The following is an 18285-nucleotide window of genomic DNA, read 5'->3' as shown; positions in this document are numbered from 1 at the left end:
TTTGAGTAGCCTTTTTCTCTCCACCTCTGAAAAGGTAGTAGGATGTGGTTACTGAAATTATTAAGTTCTGTACCTGGAGCATTCATTGTGCCTCTCTGAAGCAGGAATATGTTACAAATCAAGGTGAAGTGTGACCATGTACAAACAGAACTGAGATAACATGCTAGAGATAAGTGATCCTTGGCAAGGGTAATGTCGCAGAATTGTTTGCTGTCTGCCTGGCTTTGTGTTGTCTGCAAAATGAGAATAGCACTTATCCACCTCAGTTTCTTTAGTTTCATAAATGCTGGTAAGTGCTCAGTTCCCCAAAGTGAGTGTCATCAATAATTCATTATCACTTAATTGCTGGAGCTGATTTCCGATTGATTTGCTAAGTAAGACGCTAGGAAGTGGTAGTTGCCACTGTTAGTTCTACTCTGCTTTTCCCAATGTTTTATGAGATTGTTGTGCACATGACTTTTCCCTTCTCCTCTGTGAATGCTTTGCCTTCGAGCCCTAATAAAATTGGAGTAGCTTACAAAAAGAATGGGGCAAGGTGCATCAGATGAGATGGTGGATTTCTTTTTGCATCAGCAAAGCAGCAGGTCCAGGAAGGGCTGAAATGCAGGCTGAGCTTGGAGGACTCAGCTCTGCATGTGTGACACACTGTCACTGTTTGTTCTTTTCTTTTTTAAGTAGGCTACTTCTAGACTGCTGTCTTTTATTCTTGCAGGTCCTCAAAGTGCTGGCTTGTCTCTAAGCTTGTGTGAGAAGGCTGTTTCAATTGTCCCTTTTATATCCCTACTTTGAAACATATGTGAGTTATTTCTGATAGTTTTTCATTATAATCAGACTGTGTAGGTTGAGAATGGGTAACAGTTGTACATGTTTTGCTTTTTTGTGTGAGAAGTCATAGATGAGGATTTGCAATTGTGTAGGTTCTCCTTCCAGTGTTTCCTGATAGCAAGAAGTTAGTGCCTCCAGTCTCCTAGGGTGGAGCAATGGCAGATTTCTTTTCTGGGTGCTAGAGGGGGAAACTTTAAAATAGATGTCCTGAAAAAATATGTGATGCTTATTTTTATTAGCATAGGGTCGTCTCTGTTCTGTGTAAGATACGAACTAAAATACAAATGAGGAAGCAGGGCAGTATCCCACTCTCTGATATGTAGAAATGAGAGATGGGGAAGAAGTATTCATTTAGCTATATAGCTTATCCCCTGGGACACTGTAAGCATCTTTCATCTACTTTCCCGGATGAAGATCCAAAGATAAATAGCTACAACTGGACTTTATTTGTATGTTTTCTGATCACTTTTTCTTAAAATTTGGGACATTGCCTTACCTTGCAGAATCTGAACTGTTTAACACTTGTGCAGGGTTTTGCAGTGCTGAATATTTTCAAACACTGTGCTGCATCCTAAAAACCAGTGCACAGTCTGTTGGAGCATGTCTTTCATCTGAGTCTGCTTTGCCAAGTAGGCATTAAAGGGAAATACGTAGTTTGTTTTTTGGGGTGGGTTTTTCGGTTTTTTCTATAAACATACGTAGCTTTCAGATTGATTCAGTTCTGTCTTAAACACACATGAAGAATGATTCTGTTACTATTTTTATACATTCTTGAGAATTTGCATCACAATTCTTTAAAAGAACCTCGATGGGTTTGTTCAGTGCATTAACTTTTTGCCTTCAACTGCTATGGGAATAAAAATAAATTGACATCTCAGTTCTCAGAGATGACAGAATATCCTGATTTGGAAGGAGCCCACAAGGATCGTCAAGTCCAAATACTGGCCCTGCACAGGACACCCCCAAGAATCACACCCTATGCCTGAGAGCATTGTCCAAATGCTTCTTGAACTCTGTCAGGCTTGGAACTGTGACCATTTCCCTGGAGTGCCTCTTCCAATGCCCACACACCCTTTGTTGGTTTTGTTTTAATGTGTTCTGATGTCTTTAAACTTCATTAAAGGGACTGGGCTGGAAGGAGTATCAGTGTCAATCAGCTGCTTTGTGGGATTCCTTAAAGACCTACTGCAGTCTTGCTTCAGTTTCCGTTTACCAAGCTTCCTTTAACAAGTGTTGGTTTTGAAATGAAATTTCAAATGATGATATTTCATTAAAATGAAAAAGTTAATTTTTTCAGCCTGCTGCACTTTGTTAGGTCTGTAGTCACTCTTGCCTCTCTTCAGGGAAAGATGAAACAAATGATGCTGCTACTTTGAGTAAATAGTTTTCCATGGAGGAGTTGTCAAACTGAGAGTTTTGACTTGAATGTGTTGCAGCTAGGATATTTTGCACAGCAGTGTACCTGCATTTTGCACAGCAATGTACCTGCCTTATGTTCCTAAATCCGTTCTTCCATGTATTAAAAGGAATATTTTTTGTCAACCTGTCTAGGCAGCAAATTCAGAAAGGGAAAAGAGTATTTTTTAAGTATGTACAATGGCTTAAAACTTCACTTTCCACAAACAAAAATAATCCTTGAATCAGTGCTTTTCTCAAAGAGATTTTAACATCTTCAGTGGAAAAACTCTGGTATAAAGGTGCAGCAGAAGGAAGAATTAATACTTGGGGAAGGAATAATTAGTAATTAGTTTCTGCACAATGAATTTTGGTTTGGGAATTTTTTTTTTTTGGTTTTGTTTTTTTGGTGTGGGGGTTTTTTTTGTTTGTTTTGTTTGTTTGGTTTTGTTCGTTTTTGTTTTGGTTTGGGAATACATGGGGGAAGGAAACTTTTTCTGCCATACATTTAAATTTTTTCTGTGGTTTTGATCTTGCTGTACAGATTTTTTCAGTGCTAAGTGTTTGATCACAAAGCATCTCTGTCAGCGTGTGCTTCTTGTTGCCAAGATGCTTCTGAAACACAGAAGGTATGTGGACCTACTGGAAAAGTTGTGTCACCACCCTTCTCTGGCAGTCGCTGTGATTGGCAGTCTGTTGTATCTGAGTGTGATGAAGAATGTCAGCCAGGTAGAGGGTAATCTGCAATACACTTAAAAATTCATAATGGCCACTCAGATGATGGCAGTGATGAAGCTGCAAAGTTACCTTGTGGTAGCAGTCTCTGAGAACATCTTCCTGCTTTTCAGATGAAGCTTCCAGGATGCTGGAGGATACTCTGTACCATTTCTGATCATATGAATGAACTTGATGATAAGGCGAAAGGAAGCAAGAACTTCTATCCTCACCTTAAGGATGCCTGTATTAGGGGTGTTGTATCATAGACATTTTCACATGACCCTGTTTTGAGTTCACACGTGGAACAAACAGATGTTGTTTGATGGAGGTAACACTTCAGTTAAGTTTGTTTGTGCAGTCATCAGCTGTAATGCAGTCAATACTTAGTGCATTACTTCTTAATTTATGGAAAATCTGGAGAAAACACAGCCATAGTTCAAGAGTTAGTATTAAGTGCTTCTAGTTGAGCCATATCATCTGCTTTGTGCAACATGATCTAGGACACAGCTTGAACAAAGTTTCTTGGTCCTGGGGGAATCTTACCACTCCATTAGTTTTCCCTTTATACTTTCAGATTGTTCACAGAATATGGGTCAGTGTACATGGTCAGAAGGAATGCTATTTTTGTGTTAAGCCCTGAATCAGAAATATCCATACACAAAACTTGTAGTGAAGCAACAAGTGCATAAATATTTCCTTTCTATGTTATAGACTATATTGTGATTGAATATGTAAAAATTAATTGCCTAGGAGATGAGGAGAATGTGAAAGACTATAGTAATCTCATTCAGCCTTTCTTGAGTCATTAATAATGAAGTTAAATTAATTCTATTTATTAGTTGAGCTTCATCCCTTTTTTTTTCCCAAAGGGACTAACCCTTGAAATAAAGTGAAACCCTGTTGCTTAAGTAGAAAGCAAACACAATTGAAGTGCTTTCAACATAATGGAGAACTATACAGTTAATTTTTCCTGCAGCCACTCCAGTTACATGGCTGTTAACAGTTAAATTATGAAGGAAGCCTCTCCTGACTCTCAGCGTCCTCTTTTGTTTGGGTTGATCACCAGGGTCACAGGAGTCTCATTCCACATGAAGCAGTATGAGATGCAGACAGGCTTTCTTCCAGACTTGAAGAGAAAGCAACTGAGTTGTCAGTGCCATTCACAAAACTCAGTTCTTCTGGGTCTTGAATGCAAGGAGTTTAGGTTCTGGTGCAGTGAATGATGAGCATTCTTGTACAGACTGATGATCAAAGGCGTGTCTGGAATGATTCTGGCTGCGAGGCGCTTGCTTGGGGGCGTCTCTGAAAACAGAGCAGCCTGGTGTCTTGTATAATGTATGAGGTCACAGGTTAGCCAGTGACATCACTGTGCTCATCATGTTGCTTATCCTGTGTCCTAGACACTATGGCTTATTGTCTTTTTGTGTTGTGTAATGTCTCCTGCTAACAGAATGGCACAGCTGACCTGTTAAATTGAGCATTAGTGATAATAACAATGAAAACATCAATTTTTTGGAAGCATCTTGAAAGATAGTGACCTTTTTTGTGTGTAATAAAAAGAATATTGAAAGTGGTCCCAAGTTCATGGTCTTTATGATATAAGCACAGGATTTGTCTTCTTGGCCAAATATTTTTTGCTTTTGTGAGAGTCATTTTTTTACTTAGGTGCTGATCTCCACATACTTCAGTAACTTGCCAGTATTGGGAAATAAAACTGAAGGGAAAATTTAGGGAAGATAATTGTGTTAAATGAAAGCCCCCTCCTACTTGTCTGGTAGGAAGAGAGTCTCTGCTCTCTTTAATCTTTTTTTTTTCCATTTGCTTTGCAACTTGTCTCATGCAAAGTATGTGAAACCTTTCTGAAGTGTTTAACTAATTTTCCAGTTATAGGAGGGTCTGTTACCTCAGAGCTTTGTACCTCACCTTTGAAACCTGTTTTCCTGATGCTAATGGAGTAGCTTCAGAGAATGGGCAAAGCCTCAGTGTATGGATGGTTGGAGTTTATTGGGCTTTCCAGCAGTAAAGGTAAGGTGGCAACTGTGACTGCGACCCTTCAACAGAAGATCTGAGCAGAATCTGTCACCTTGACTTATAAGACAATTACTGCAGTAACTGGGAGTTAAAATTAGAGAAATGAGTCTGTGAAGAATCTCAGGTGGCTTTTTAAGAACTCTTTTGCTCCCAAGTGTCTTCAGTTCAGGTTTCCCCAGGAGAAAAGTGAGTTTTCAATGTTTGGCAAGATTCCTGTTCTTTTAGTACAGGCCTGTGTTTAAGGAGAGGATACGTGTGACAGAGGCTCTGGTGCTGAAGGACTCAAAATCTCAGTAAGTCTGGAGTAAATCTGCTTAGGTATTGGTTAGAAAATTCAACCCCAAATGAGCAGAAGAAAGTAAGGACTGCGAGTGGGTTGAGACATTGTTCAGCCAAGGAAGAATCAGAGTTGTCATAACAGCAGTGGTGCACTGCCATGCTGACTTGGAAATGCAAAGGCTGGAGGCTGCTTTGCTTTTGTTGCTTCTGTTGCACACTTCTGTTAAGTAGGAGAAACCTCAGCTAGTGTCTGTATGCATTGAACTAGTGGTCTTTTTGATGGCAGTGGCTGTCAGTCTGGCACTGTGTATTACTTAACAAAGTGTCCTTAAAAATACCTATTATGTACAGTTTTCATTGTCTTTTGAACTTCTTGTAGTGAGTGAGAAGGACAGGAAGGTGCAAATGTGTATGTGAGTAGTACTGGGAGAGCCACAATTAGAGCTAGCCGGTCGCTGATTTCTTGGGGCTGTGAAAGAAAATTGAACATTGTTGTTACAGAGAAAATATGTTCAGGTTGTCCTTGTATTCCAAAGACGACTCCTGCTGCTTGTTTTTTCTTACCAAGATTTGATAGCTGCTTGGCAGAAGTCTTGGCATTGCTTGGCACCAGCAATTCTCTGCTTATCAACTTGAAAAAAATGACTGCTGAAACTCAGAAATGCACAGTTTTGAGCTACACTGTTTTCATCATTATCAAGTCAATACAGTTTGATTTTTCTTACTTATTTCTTTCCAGAGATTTGGGGAAAAAACAGAAAAGCTTTCATAAAGTCAGGTATCTTCCTTTTAATTCTCATTAATCAAATACAGTCTCCAGCAGTAAAAACACGATGTGGGACCCACTATGCTAAATTTACACCCTGCAATTTTCAAACATTAGTTGCCACTAAATTGGCAGAGGGACTGGAACCAAATATACCTGCTTTGCAATTATATCTGCTGGGTTGGTATTTATGGAAATAGCCAACCAGGCCAACAAGAGTCAAATTAAAATTAACCCTTATGGCAGCATGCTGAAACTGCTGTTCATTACTGTGTTGAGCAAGGTTCTGGAGAACCTCTGTTCTGGCCAGCCTCGGGTGCCACTACAGCGATAATGCTTACTTTCCAAGAAACTTGAAGAAAAGATTGGCAAATTTATGAGCTTAGTGCACCCTGAGTTCCAGCCTGGATTTTGTGTGGAAACAAATGTATCCTGCCTTGGAACCAAGTCGTGTGCACTTTGAATCAGAAATTTATTACTGACTATGTAGAATCCATGTCTTTTGTCTATGCATTTTGAGTTCTCTGGCTTACTGTGATATTAAGATTTTTGTTTTGTTGAAAATTTTCATGAGATTCCTGAGATCTCATGTGTTTCTTCTGATCCCCGTGTGTGCGGCTCTGTAGGTGATTCCCCAGCTCATGGGTTTGCTCTGCAGCCCTCACGGCGTTTGCCAGTTTGGCGCGCTCTGCCTGGACACGTCTTCGCCCCAGCTTCTACAGAATATAGCATACAGAAATATGATGGGTGCCAGAAGGAATGTGGACCTTTCAGTTTGTTTAGCCAAGAAAATGATGTGTGGCTTTATAGCATTGGGTTTTAGAGATCTCCTGAGTTTTGATTTGGCTTAGTGAAGAATACCTGATAGAAAAAAATGTTGAGTGAAGCCTTAAAAGGCAAGAATGGTTTTGTAGTTAACGGGAAAGGTATTCATTTTTGTTAGCTGAGTTTGTGCCCGGGATTGACTCATCTGAATGAAACACATCCAGGTTTGGAAGCTGCAAGAGGGCTCAAGTGAGACACCCAAAATTTTTGGATTAGGGGCTGAAATATGTAATCTTTCTTAACTAGAGCCTAGTGGGAAGCTTTTTTCTTAGACTTTTTGTGTCATAGGCACTTTGAGTAGGGTGGATAGGAAATTTTTTCTTTTGGGAGGAGGATAGGTATCTAAAAAGCAGATGTCACACTTTTTTTTTTTCTTTTGAGAAATTTTTCAGAGGATTGTAGGAAATAAAGGAACCAGAACTGTCAGGAAGCAAAAAGTGGAAAAAGGAAGACAGTACACCACACACACTGAATCTTTTTGTTTAGTGGCCCTTTCCAGAGTCACTTGTCTATAGCTGCATCCACTGCCTGCAGGGAAAATTCATTTTTCTCATGCTCTTGTGAAAAGCTTTTCTCCTTTTTGCTGAATCTTGCTCTGTCTACCTTCATTCCAGTATTTTTCACTCTTTGCTGTGCTGTTAAATACAGCAACTGTTGAAAGAGCTAAACTCCAAGATTACCTGTGTTGCAGTGACCCCCCTGATTTTACTGCTAGCTCAAAAGCAGTTTGGGGTACGTGGTGTGTGGAATGGTATCTTGCTGTGGCAGTATTTGCTGGAAAGAATCAGTCACCAGTGCCTTGCAGGAAGATTGCACAGCCCTACTGTGCTCCCCATGTTAATGTCCTGTTGTGTGGAGGCACTCTGTACATTCCTCTACAGGGAAACAACATCATTGCTCTTGGCTATGGCTTCTGGTACAATGAGTGAAAGGCAAGGTGAAACTAAACTCCAGTGAAAGAGTGAGACCCTCACTTCAGTGTAATCCCTGCCATATATCTGCCTAACAGCATGTTTTCTATTGACAAAAGGCAAATCATACTTATTTTTCTGGTTTTGATTTGCTTACAGAAAGCATCAGCAGTCTAATCCATGCAGCAAACACCAAGTAACTTTATCTTCTGGATAAATTTTTATTATTGCTGTATAAAGCACATCATAGAGCTCAGTTTGAATGGGAGAAAATTATACTTTAAGTGGTTATAAAAGCTGTTATTTCTCACTTGAAACTTTTATTTTCTAGGTCTCTGGTAGTGATTTCCAACTTCAAATAAATAACCATTACTTGCATACGTCTGTCATTCCTGAGCCCCATCTTCTGCCCCCACTTAACTCTCTTTGAGGCTTACCTAGTAGAGGACGTGTAATCAGAGGTAGAGGAAAAGGGCAAATACACAGTCTTCTATAAAATGAAACCTCTCAACTCTAAAGTAATGGCAAAATCTCTTCAAGTGGACCTGGAGCATGACATTTGAAGAGACTTGTGTCCTGTGGTTAAATTAGACCAGTATGTTAGCGGGGGTCTCCAGAATACTGTGAGAGCAGTGAGAGCTCCTGGACTGTGAAGGGTGTTGCTGTGGCTGCCCCATGGCTTGTCATGGTTTCATATATATAGGGTAGCTGATTATAACCCAGCCTGGTGATGCTCTGAAATCAAGGCTCTGTTTTGGCTTGTTTTGTTAAAATTGTTTTTTTTTTCCTAACAGGGTCCAGTTCTGCATTCTGTAGCTGGTGAGCAATGAGTTGCCTTTCTCCTTAAAGATTCAGGGATGTTCCAAGTTCACTTTGCATCATTTTTTGTCACCCAGCACACATGGTCTTCATGTATGCCCTCTTTAGTGTCTCACTCTTACCTCTTTGTTGGATATGCATGTATATGAAGAGGTTATAATCTATTTCCAGGTGATGATTCTGTTTAGGAATACTATCCCATCTTCACTGTCTGTGTGCTATCACTACCGCCTAGTACAGTCTGTGCCTTTTCTTATGCTATTGCCTTTCCTTGGCTCTGATTGTCTTCTGGTAGTTCTTATTTTAAGAACTGTTGATTCAGTGTATTTAGAACAGTGTTCTTGTCCTTCTTCCTTTTTAGGAGCCTCAGGAGAGAGGTTTCTGGTCTCCTTGTTTTCTTTTCTTAGGGCAAGACTTCAAAGCAGGAGCCGAGTTGCCTTCCTAGGGTAGGGAAGTCTGCAGATCTGTCTCTTGTCTAGATGAAAATCATGGTTATCTGTCATCAATCTCCTTGCACCTGGAAATTAGCTCAGTGTTGTTGAGTGAAGGGTTATGAGTTTTTTCTTTATTGTTAAGGACAGTGTTGACGTTTTGTTTTGTTGCTCTGTCCTGCATCCTGGCCTTCCTTGGGCTTGGTTCCTCTGTGGAGCCTCACATGCATCTGTCTCTTCAGGCTCTTTTTGAGGTGTGGCCTTTTCATGCAGTGTCAGAGCCCAAGTTCACCCCTCATTACCAGTAGCACAGCTGTCACATCCTAAATGCAAACTCTGCAGAGGGGAAGGTCCCTCTGCCAATCTCTATCATCAGAGAGATAATAATTACCACAACTTCATCTTGGTTTGCCTTCACCATTGTTCCACAGTGAGTTTGCTTTCAGAGCCCTGCACTTTTTGTCTCTAGCTCACCTTTGAAATTGTCAGTGACCAGTGCTGGGGGATACACTTGGAGCAGGTACTGGGTGTGCAGCTGCAGTGAGAGCTGCAGGTTGTGCCCTGCATAGGAGAAATGTTGGGAGCCCCAGACAAGGAAGGGTGACCTGGTGCTGACCCTTTGCCCAGCAGAAGGCACAGGGACCTGTGGCACTGGCCAGGTGACCAGACACTGGGACACAGCAGGAGCCAAGGACTCAGTAGGAAGACCCCCAGACTATTGGCAGCACAGACTAAGGGTATGAAAGGACAGGAATTCCTTTGTTCAGACTCCCTCTCCAGAAGCACCAGCTCAAGCTGGTTTTGTTTTACGCACCATGATTAAATTACTTAAAGGAACTAGAGATTTGAGAGTGCACTATGGGAAAACAGGGTTAAAGTGGTAAGAAAACCTTGTCTTTTGGTGTGAGTGTGGGGTGTGCAGAGTCAAGTGCACCCATTAGGTCACTGGAGCCAACTACTGTGTAGGGGTTTCAGTCCCAGCAGTGACAGCGTCTGGTAGTAGGAGTGTGACTGCCAGAGTGACTCCTGGGTAGTCAGACAGGAAAGTTCCTGTGACACCAGTAAATGTCAGTGCCTTCACCGTTTACATGTTTGCTGGGACACAGAGTGGCATGTTTGGTTCTGACAGGCACTTTCCTTGCTGGAGAAGACTGATATATAGCTACCAAGAAGAAATTAGTGCTCTTGAAAACTTTGCTGCTTAAAGAAGCAATTGTGGCATAGTTGTTAAAGATAAGCAACTTTGTAAGACTAAGTGGTGTCTATTGCAGTTGAAAATGGAAGAGGTATTTACTTTTAGGTTACCTGACTTAGCCTGAGAAAAGGCTACAATTCTTACTGTGTTCTTAATCTGGAGGGGGCATGCATGTTTCTTTCTCTCTTCTGTGATGGCATAAACTCTTGAAACTTTGTGGTGGGTTGATTCAGGCAGGACTGAGAACTACAGGTCTAGGTTAACTTATTTTTAAAGCTTGCTGCTCACCTGTGGTGGAGTAAGAGGAAGATAGGAATTTATTATGAGGGTTAAAGAAAGCCGGGGCTAGCTGCTGTGATTTAAATTAGCTTGAACTGTTGAGGACATGCACCTTTAGCTAATCAGCTGTGTACAGAAATCAGCATAGAAAAGTTTGACATTGTGTTTCTGCACTGAGCAGCAATACCATCCATACTATCCTCATTGCATGGACTTGGACTCTGGGGGCTCTCTGTAGGTGCAGAAGTTGTCATTTTGTATGGTTGGGTTTTTTTCCTTGCTGGTTGAAACATTCTTTTGCCTACCAGTTAACAATATCAGTTTGTTTGTTTTTCCTGTAACATGTAGCTCTTGCTTAAACTGCATTCACTTGCAAAGGTTGATTCTATGTCTGATCTGTGTGCTGAGACATAAGACTACAGAAATATTAAATATGGTTAGAAGTGCTGAGCAACTACTCATTGAAGAAGAGGAAAGATGATACTTTGCTGAAGGACTCTTTCTCCCCTTCTGTTTTTGTACTGCTGTATATTTGGGCATTGTTTTTGTTTTCTGGGATATAAAGGAGGGAGGAGTGTGTCCAGTATCAGCTACCAATTCCAAGGTGGTTTTTATGCCTATAAGTTAGAGTGTACTTTAACCATTGCCATAGTAAAATGTCCCTAGAGCAACTGACATTATGGAGTTGCTTTTTTATTTTTCAGAGAATTAACACTTTTACAGCCTTACAGTTAACTTTTGCCAGTCCTTTTGATTACTTCTCATTGGAGCAGCACTTTAAGTGATTGCCATGTGACATAACAGAACAGCTTGAAGTACCATTTGCCTGTGAGGAAATAACCTAATAGTGAATTCAGTTGTTTTCTCCAGACAGAACAACTGTGGGATTTTTCTTACGTCATGTGTAAGGCCTAGATGACTTTGGCCAGATAGCAAGGCTGAACATCCCAGATTTTGCACAGCTAACCATCTTCTCTGAAGATCCCAAAATGCAGGTAATTCAGTACATGTTTTTAAGCAAGAAAATATGGTTAACAGCAGCCTTTTATGATCTCTTGCATCTGTACACTGCAGAAACAAGTCTCAAAAGGCAATTAAAAGCTTTTGATCTTTGAAAGCTAATGTTCTAATTCTGATTGGGAAACTTAAACTTAGTTGTGGTAGGTAGGTTTTTATTGACATAGAATGCCATGTGAGGAAATTTAAACCTAGCCCCTCCCAATTGTTAGAAAAACAATAGAATGCCCATAGTGCTTCCTGTTAAATGGAAGGGTTTTTTAAATCACTTCTGTTGCTTTTCTGTTACTCCTTTAAATTTTATGCTGAATGAATCAGACTCAGTCTTGCTGCTGTCACATTTCAGGCACGATCTCAGTATTTTCTGGGCAGAATGTTGAGCTTGGCCTGTTTTTGGGAAATTGGAGTAGTGTGATGGATCACATGAGCTTATTATCTACTTGTTTACCCCTACTCCCCATTTAATTTCTTATAGGCACATCTGTTTGATACAAAAAGTGATGCCAAGTAATTACAAGTGTATTATTAAATGAAAGACAGGAATAATGAAATCTAAATTCTGTCCTAAGATCTTTTGTAGGTTTTCTCCATAACTGTGCATAAATCCTTTAGTCTTTTGTTTTTGTGGAGACAAAAAGAATGTTTTTCTTAGGATGTTGTTGTAGCAACATGCCATAGAATCATAGAACATGCTGAGTTGGAAGGGACCCATCAGGATCATCAAGTCCAACTCCTGGCCCAGCACAGGACACCCCAAGAATCCCACCCTGTGCCTGAGGGCATTGTCCAAACACTTCTTGAGCTCTGTCAGGTTTGGTGCTGTGGCCACTTCCCTGGGGAGCCTGTTCCAGTGCCCAGCCACCTCTAGGTAAAAAATCTTTTTCTAATATCCAACCTAGACCCGCTCTAACACAACTTCAGGCCATTCCCTCGGGTCCTGGCACTGGGCACCAGAGAGAAGAGACCTGTACCTGCCTCTCTCCTTCAGAAGAAAATGGCAGACTACACTGAGGTCTCCTTTCAGTCTCCTCTTCTCCAGGCTGAGCAGACCAGTGACCTCAGCTGCTCCTTGCACGGCTTCCCCTCAAGGCCCTTCACCATCCCCATGGCCCTCCTTTGGACACTCTCCAATGGCTTCATGTCATTTTTCTTGTGGCACCCAAACCTGCCCCCAGCACTCGAGGTGAGGCCACCCCAGTGCAGAGCAGAGTGGGACAATCCCCTCCCTTGCCTGGCTGTCCCTGATGTCCCCAGGACAGGGTTGGCCTTCATGGCTGGCAGGCCCCTGCTGGCTCAGATCCAGCTTCCCATAAACAGGACCCCCATGTCCCTTTCCTGTGGCACTGCTCTACACCCTCTCGTTTCCTAATCTGTACACATAACCAGGGTTGCCCTGTCCCAGGTGAAGAATCCGGCACTTGTGCAGGGTCTGGCACTTGCCCTTGTTAGACTTCACATGGTTGGTGTCCTTCAAAGGTATTAGAAATAAAATGTTTTTTATCTTTGCTGCTTCTTTAAGGAAGCAGTGGGGGTAGCTCTGGCTTGGATAAGAGCAGCATAAAATCTCCATTTCACCTTCTTGCTGGGGAATGCTTGTCTTTCGAGGTGCACCAAGTTCAGTAATCTAAGCTATTTCTTCCTCCTTATTTATTTTTACTTCCTTTTTCTATTTAAACCTGTGCTAGTTTGGAGCTGTGTTCACTCTGCACTGTTAGTGGCCCACAGCCTCTTTCCCTTCCATCATGGTAAGTGTGCTGAGAGCCTGCAGACCTGGGGGATATATTTTTGGTGTGTACTCAAGCAGCTGCACTGCTGCTGAGACAAGCAAATGGGGAGGCTTTAGTGAAACGTCCAGTTCTCCAAATATAGAATCCAGCCATGAAGGGTGCAGGATTTAAGTAAGCCTGTTCACCTCTGCTCGCTTCCTGCACATGTTATTGCAAGGAAAAAGCAAATGGTTGTTTAATAGGGAATGGTTTAGAAGATTATATTTAATTAAGGTGCTTCCATGGTTAAGTGCTGAAATGCAGCCACCTGCTACAGGGCATGTGTCAGTTGCTTCAACTAATGCTGTAAGATATTTAAAAGAAGATAGTCTGTTCTATGCATACTGTGTTATTTATGGTGGGGACCATGATGGATTAATTGATCTCCAGTTCAACAAAGTCCGGTTTTGCAGTGAGGAATTAATGGGTGAATATGGGCATTGGATAGTAGTCAATGTTCCTTGTCACAGTAGTTTTTCTGTCTAAATCAAAAGAAACTATCTGTTTTAGTGCTCTGAGAGGGATGGTTTTCCCACTGTCTTTGACTTGCCTCAGTAATATTTAGTGTTTAATTTGAAGTTAACATAGGAGTTTCTGGTCTTTTGGCTAAGACTGTTCCATTCAAATCTTGAAAATGCCAGATACCAAATATACCACATCTCATGGAAAACTGAAGGAGGGGAAGTTGAACCTGATCAATGAGCAGTTCCTCGAGTAATTACTAATTAGCTGCTGCTTCAGTGAAAAAACATTTTTGAGCACTTGTATTGCAGTGGGACTGTCAATCTGCCTTTACAAATAACCCTCATAACTTCTAATACAGCATGAGCACTGTAATCATCAGGCAGTTTAAATGAGGATGGGGGAGAATAGTGATTAAAACTATTCTGGGGGATTTAAGTTGTCAGATAATTAGTGGCAGGTGTCCTTCACTTGTGGCAGATGGCTTAGGTGTTTTGTCAGAGGTTTCACTGCAGAGCAAGAGAGCGCTTGTCTTATTCTTTGCTTCCCAGAGCCAGCCTGAATGCGCACAGGCATGCTTTTCTTCTGTTCTGGCAAGGACCTTTACAGCAGTACACAGGAAAGCAGATTAAACTGAAGTCTGGCATTTTTGCTGATTTACATGATACACTTATGAACATTGGGCTGCAAACAACTTTTTGGGTAATACCAAAGGTGTTTATTTGGGAGATGGAAAGTAAACTTCACCATCATTGATGTATTTTCCTTACCTTTTTGGTGCTGTTAACAAGCAATCTTTTTATATCCTACGTGCTTGAATTCAGTATGGGTGCCTTCCTCTTCAAAACCAGTGCCTTGTTTTAATTCTAACAAGGAGTGAAGTGTTATAAAGAGGTTGAACATGTTTGTCTCACAGTCTCTCTGGGTGACTGTGTGAGTCCTGACTTTCTCCCATAAGCAGAAATTGTCTCTGCCCTCTGTTTCAGTGCAGTGAGCATTACTCCAAGTCTGCTTAATGCCACTGGTGTTACCTTGCTGACAACATATTTCTATTGCTAGTGAAGTCTGTGCATGCACATGTTAAACTGAAGTTTATAGGCAAAGCACTTTCTTCGTGCTCAGTTTTTGAATTCCTCCTCTGAATGCATCACTTGTATTAGTAGATCTCTGTAAAGTAGATATGGAGTGAGTCACATGCTTCATGTGAACATAAAGAGGTATGAAAAGAAACATTTGTCCTCTGGGGCTAAATTCACAGAAGCAACTGGGCCTGAATGTAAGCGTTTGGAAGTAGTTTTGTGTTCTCTGAGGAATCAAATCTTGTAATAGCCTACCCGTCACTTGACAGTGCTTATTTACGGTCTTTTAAGATGACAGAGGAAGATCAAATTATGTTTGTTCAAGTTTGCTAATATTGCTGGCTTTTCTTTATTTGTGATGTGTTTTGCTGGTGATCAAATATTGGCAGGTATTGAAGTTATGTCTTTTGGATGCCATCTCACTGCAAATGCCAGTTACTGACTTGCTGTAGTCTCTCTCCATTTATTTTCATAACATGTTGCAGATTTCAGTAGAGTTAAAACAGATTTCTAATGTGCTTAAATCAAGCCTGGTGTGGATTTATACCTGGGAAGGGTTTAATCAGAAATTAAAAATGAGTATGGAATATAACGTGTGCATGGTGTGACAGGAAAGTATCATCAGTAACTCTTCAGCCTCACAGCTACATACCAGCCTGATGAAAATAATTCTCTTCACATATGTAAAGCTTAAAGCAGCAATCCATTGAAAGAATCCTGTGAAGATATCATGATTCCCACAAAAGACATGCCATGAAGAGTTCATCTTCATCCTTGGTCATAGATCCCTTTTGCCATGAGGCTGACACTACTGGCATTGTTCATGTGGGCAGTGAACACATAAGTGTCCTGTATTTCTTCCTCAAAACCTCCTTGGCCAAGATGATTGCCTGCTCTTACTGATTATACTTTCTGATACAGAGCTGTGTGATCAGTAATGATCTGTTCTGTAATGTACACAATTCTCTGGAGTGCTTTCAGGTAAAGGTGGTTTTGTGAAGGATATCCTTGACTTGCTTTCTTAATACAGTGTGAAGTTCTTGCTCAGTAGGAATTGTCATTTCATTTATTTTTCCCTGATTCTTTTTTGGGGAATATTAAATATTTAGATACCAACATTTTTGCAAGTGGCTGCTAAAACAGATTGATTTTCCTTACTCAGTCCCCTTCAGAGTGAAACACGAGTCCGTTTTTTTATATTCAGCCCAGATGGTATGCTGCTTAAAGTGAGCAATGTGTTGCAGTGAAAATGGACTACTTTCCCCTTCTTTCCTTCCTCCTTTACTTAACTGAAGACATCCATGTAGCTCCTATTTGGGTCGAATTCAAAATTAATCAAAGAGGCTGCAGGGTAAATATGTCAACTTTGGAATGCCAGCTCTGCCAGATTGAAGGAGTTTCTGCCCCTGCCAACAGGCAGTGCAGCAAGTTGGCTACACAAAACCTGACATCTTTATGGACCTTGTTAGAAAAATGGACATGATGATGTGGTTTGGTCCTTTCCATGTCTGTTCTGAGTGTGTCTGTGACACTGCTCCTCCTTGTGCGTGTGCAGCCCTGCATTGGGCCGTGTGCTGAGTGGGCTGGAACATTGCATTCCTGGGCTGGGAGCTGAGCACCGCCCTGAGGATTTCTTTGAGGGTTTTTTAAAATATCCGTTAGGGGAGACTTGCAAAGTGTGAGGGAAGCAGAAGGAGTAATACCATTTAAAACAGTTCCACATGTGCCATTGTTTTGATAGTTTTTTATCCACCAATGGATTTTTTGGGCATGGAGTAATGCACGAAACAAGTTTCTAGATGTGTTGGCTGTGACTCTCAAATTGCTCTCTGTAACATGCAACTCTCCCAGGAGCTGGTGAAGGTCATGTTTTAAGAGAAGTATTGGTTGAAACTGGATCGAGTCAGAGTTCCCATGTTCCCATTTCGCAGCAAAGGTTGGGTAGGGCTGTCTGCAAGTATCTTGATCTGCCACTATCTTTTGTTTGTTTGGTGAAAGGGTTAATAATACATCCTTGCTTTAAAATAATATTGAGAATAAGGTTATTATATGACAAAGGAAATCCTGTAAACAACTTACTGGGCAACAAAATTTGATATCTGTTCCTGGAAAGTTGCTTCAATCTAATAGGGTAGAAGTATGGCATTTATTTAAAGGAGCTGTTTAAAGGAATAGAGACTTGATAATGCTTTTTTAGGGAAGTTGTTTTTTGTTCGTGCTTTTTGGTTTTTGAAACTCTAAAAATTTCTAAAATTAGTTAGCTTGGTCAAAATTTTTTTCATTAAAGGGGTGTGGAGATCACGGCTGAAACTCTTCAGCAGGACAACAGCAGTAGATCTGACAGGAGCTGACGTTTGGTTATTCTGCACAGAAGGTGTTACAGTGCTTGAAGTGTGTCCAGTTATGTTTTCTCTTGGGAACACCAGGATGCTTCATGGGGTAAAGGCAGTTCTGTAGCTGGGACAGGTGGCTGTGAGACCTGCTGCTGGTTCTTAGCTAGCAACTTGCCCAAGTCAAGAAGAAATCTCGCTTAAATATTCACAGAAGGACTTCTTATTTTAAATAGGTTCTGCTTCCATGTGGAAGGTGGGAGGAGCAGGTTGGATGAGGGATATACGAGGTTAGATAAGAAGGTAGTGCAGAACAATGGAGAGAGATGCCACGAGGTTGGCTCCTTTTTGATGTTGCTGCCTAAATGTACTGCCTTAGTTGCTTAGGTTCTGAAAGAGCAAAAGCCTTGGTAATTTCTAGTTCTCATGTCTAGCTTGAATAAGCTCTGTTTTATATCAGAGATTTATTCTTAGCCAGGTCATTTCTGTTTTGTAATATCTGAGAACTTGTAAATTCTAATGAAAGTTAAGAAAATTACAAGGAAATCTCCCAGTAGTACCATACTGATATGAAACTGCTTTTAGGGGGGCTGTGGAGAAGGGAGTTGCATTCTACTTTTAAAACTCTTGCATGCCTTATAACTAGCTTGAGTACATTGACTGAACTTCTGCATTGCAAAGAATACCGAGCTCTCTTTCCTATCTTGATCTGACAATGCATCCTGTAATTTTGTATTACTGCAGTAGATTTTCTCTGGTTGCAGGTAGAGGTTGTTGTTTGTGCATTGGGACTGGTTTGCTAAGGAAAGGTTGTGTAAATGCTGAGAGCTTCACCCTGCAGCTCTTTGAGTCTGGCGATTTTCATTTGGTCCTTACTTAGCAGGTACATGTCAGTGATACAAAGACTGAGCTGAATGTGTTTAGTTACCGTTGTAAGGGGAAAAAACTGCCATAAACAGCATCAAAGTCCTCGCTGGTTTAAAACACAGGAGTGCAGAGCTCTGTTAACAGTGATGCTGTAAGGCTGCACTAGCCTGGGGGTGCTGACTGACAGCACGGTACCTGTTCAGTGTTGCATGGCATGAGTAGCCAAGGACAAACTATTACCATTGCTGATTTAAAGTCAGGGACTCCAGCATGAGGCAAAGTTGGGTGTAG

General features: G+C 41.1%; 1 protein-coding gene across 6 annotated transcripts in view; it reads left to right on the top strand.

The window, feature by feature from the left end:
- Window positions 1-18285, top strand: part of LDLRAD3 (low density lipoprotein receptor class A domain containing 3) — a 207273-nt gene that overhangs the window by 115030 nt on the left and 73958 nt on the right. Inside the window, exon 1 of one of the 6 annotated variants that reach the window (XM_064425021.1) lies at window positions 3235-3265. The exons of the other annotated variants lie outside the window; for them this stretch is intronic. Coding sequence (XP_064281091.1) covers window positions 3250-3265 — 16 coding nt within the window. The 5' untranslated portion in view covers window positions 3235-3249. Of the gene's footprint in view, window positions 1-3234; window positions 3266-18285 lie in introns of those variants that run through there. 6 annotated transcript variants of the gene reach the window in all.

Source organism: Passer domesticus, chromosome 6 (genome assembly GCF_036417665.1).
Source record: "Passer domesticus isolate bPasDom1 chromosome 6, bPasDom1.hap1, whole genome shotgun sequence".
NCBI lineage: Eukaryota > Metazoa > Chordata > Aves > Passeriformes > Passeridae > Passer > Passer domesticus.
The sequence above is the reverse complement of the archived record's forward strand: the minus strand, read 5'-3'. Positions and strand labels throughout refer to the sequence as shown.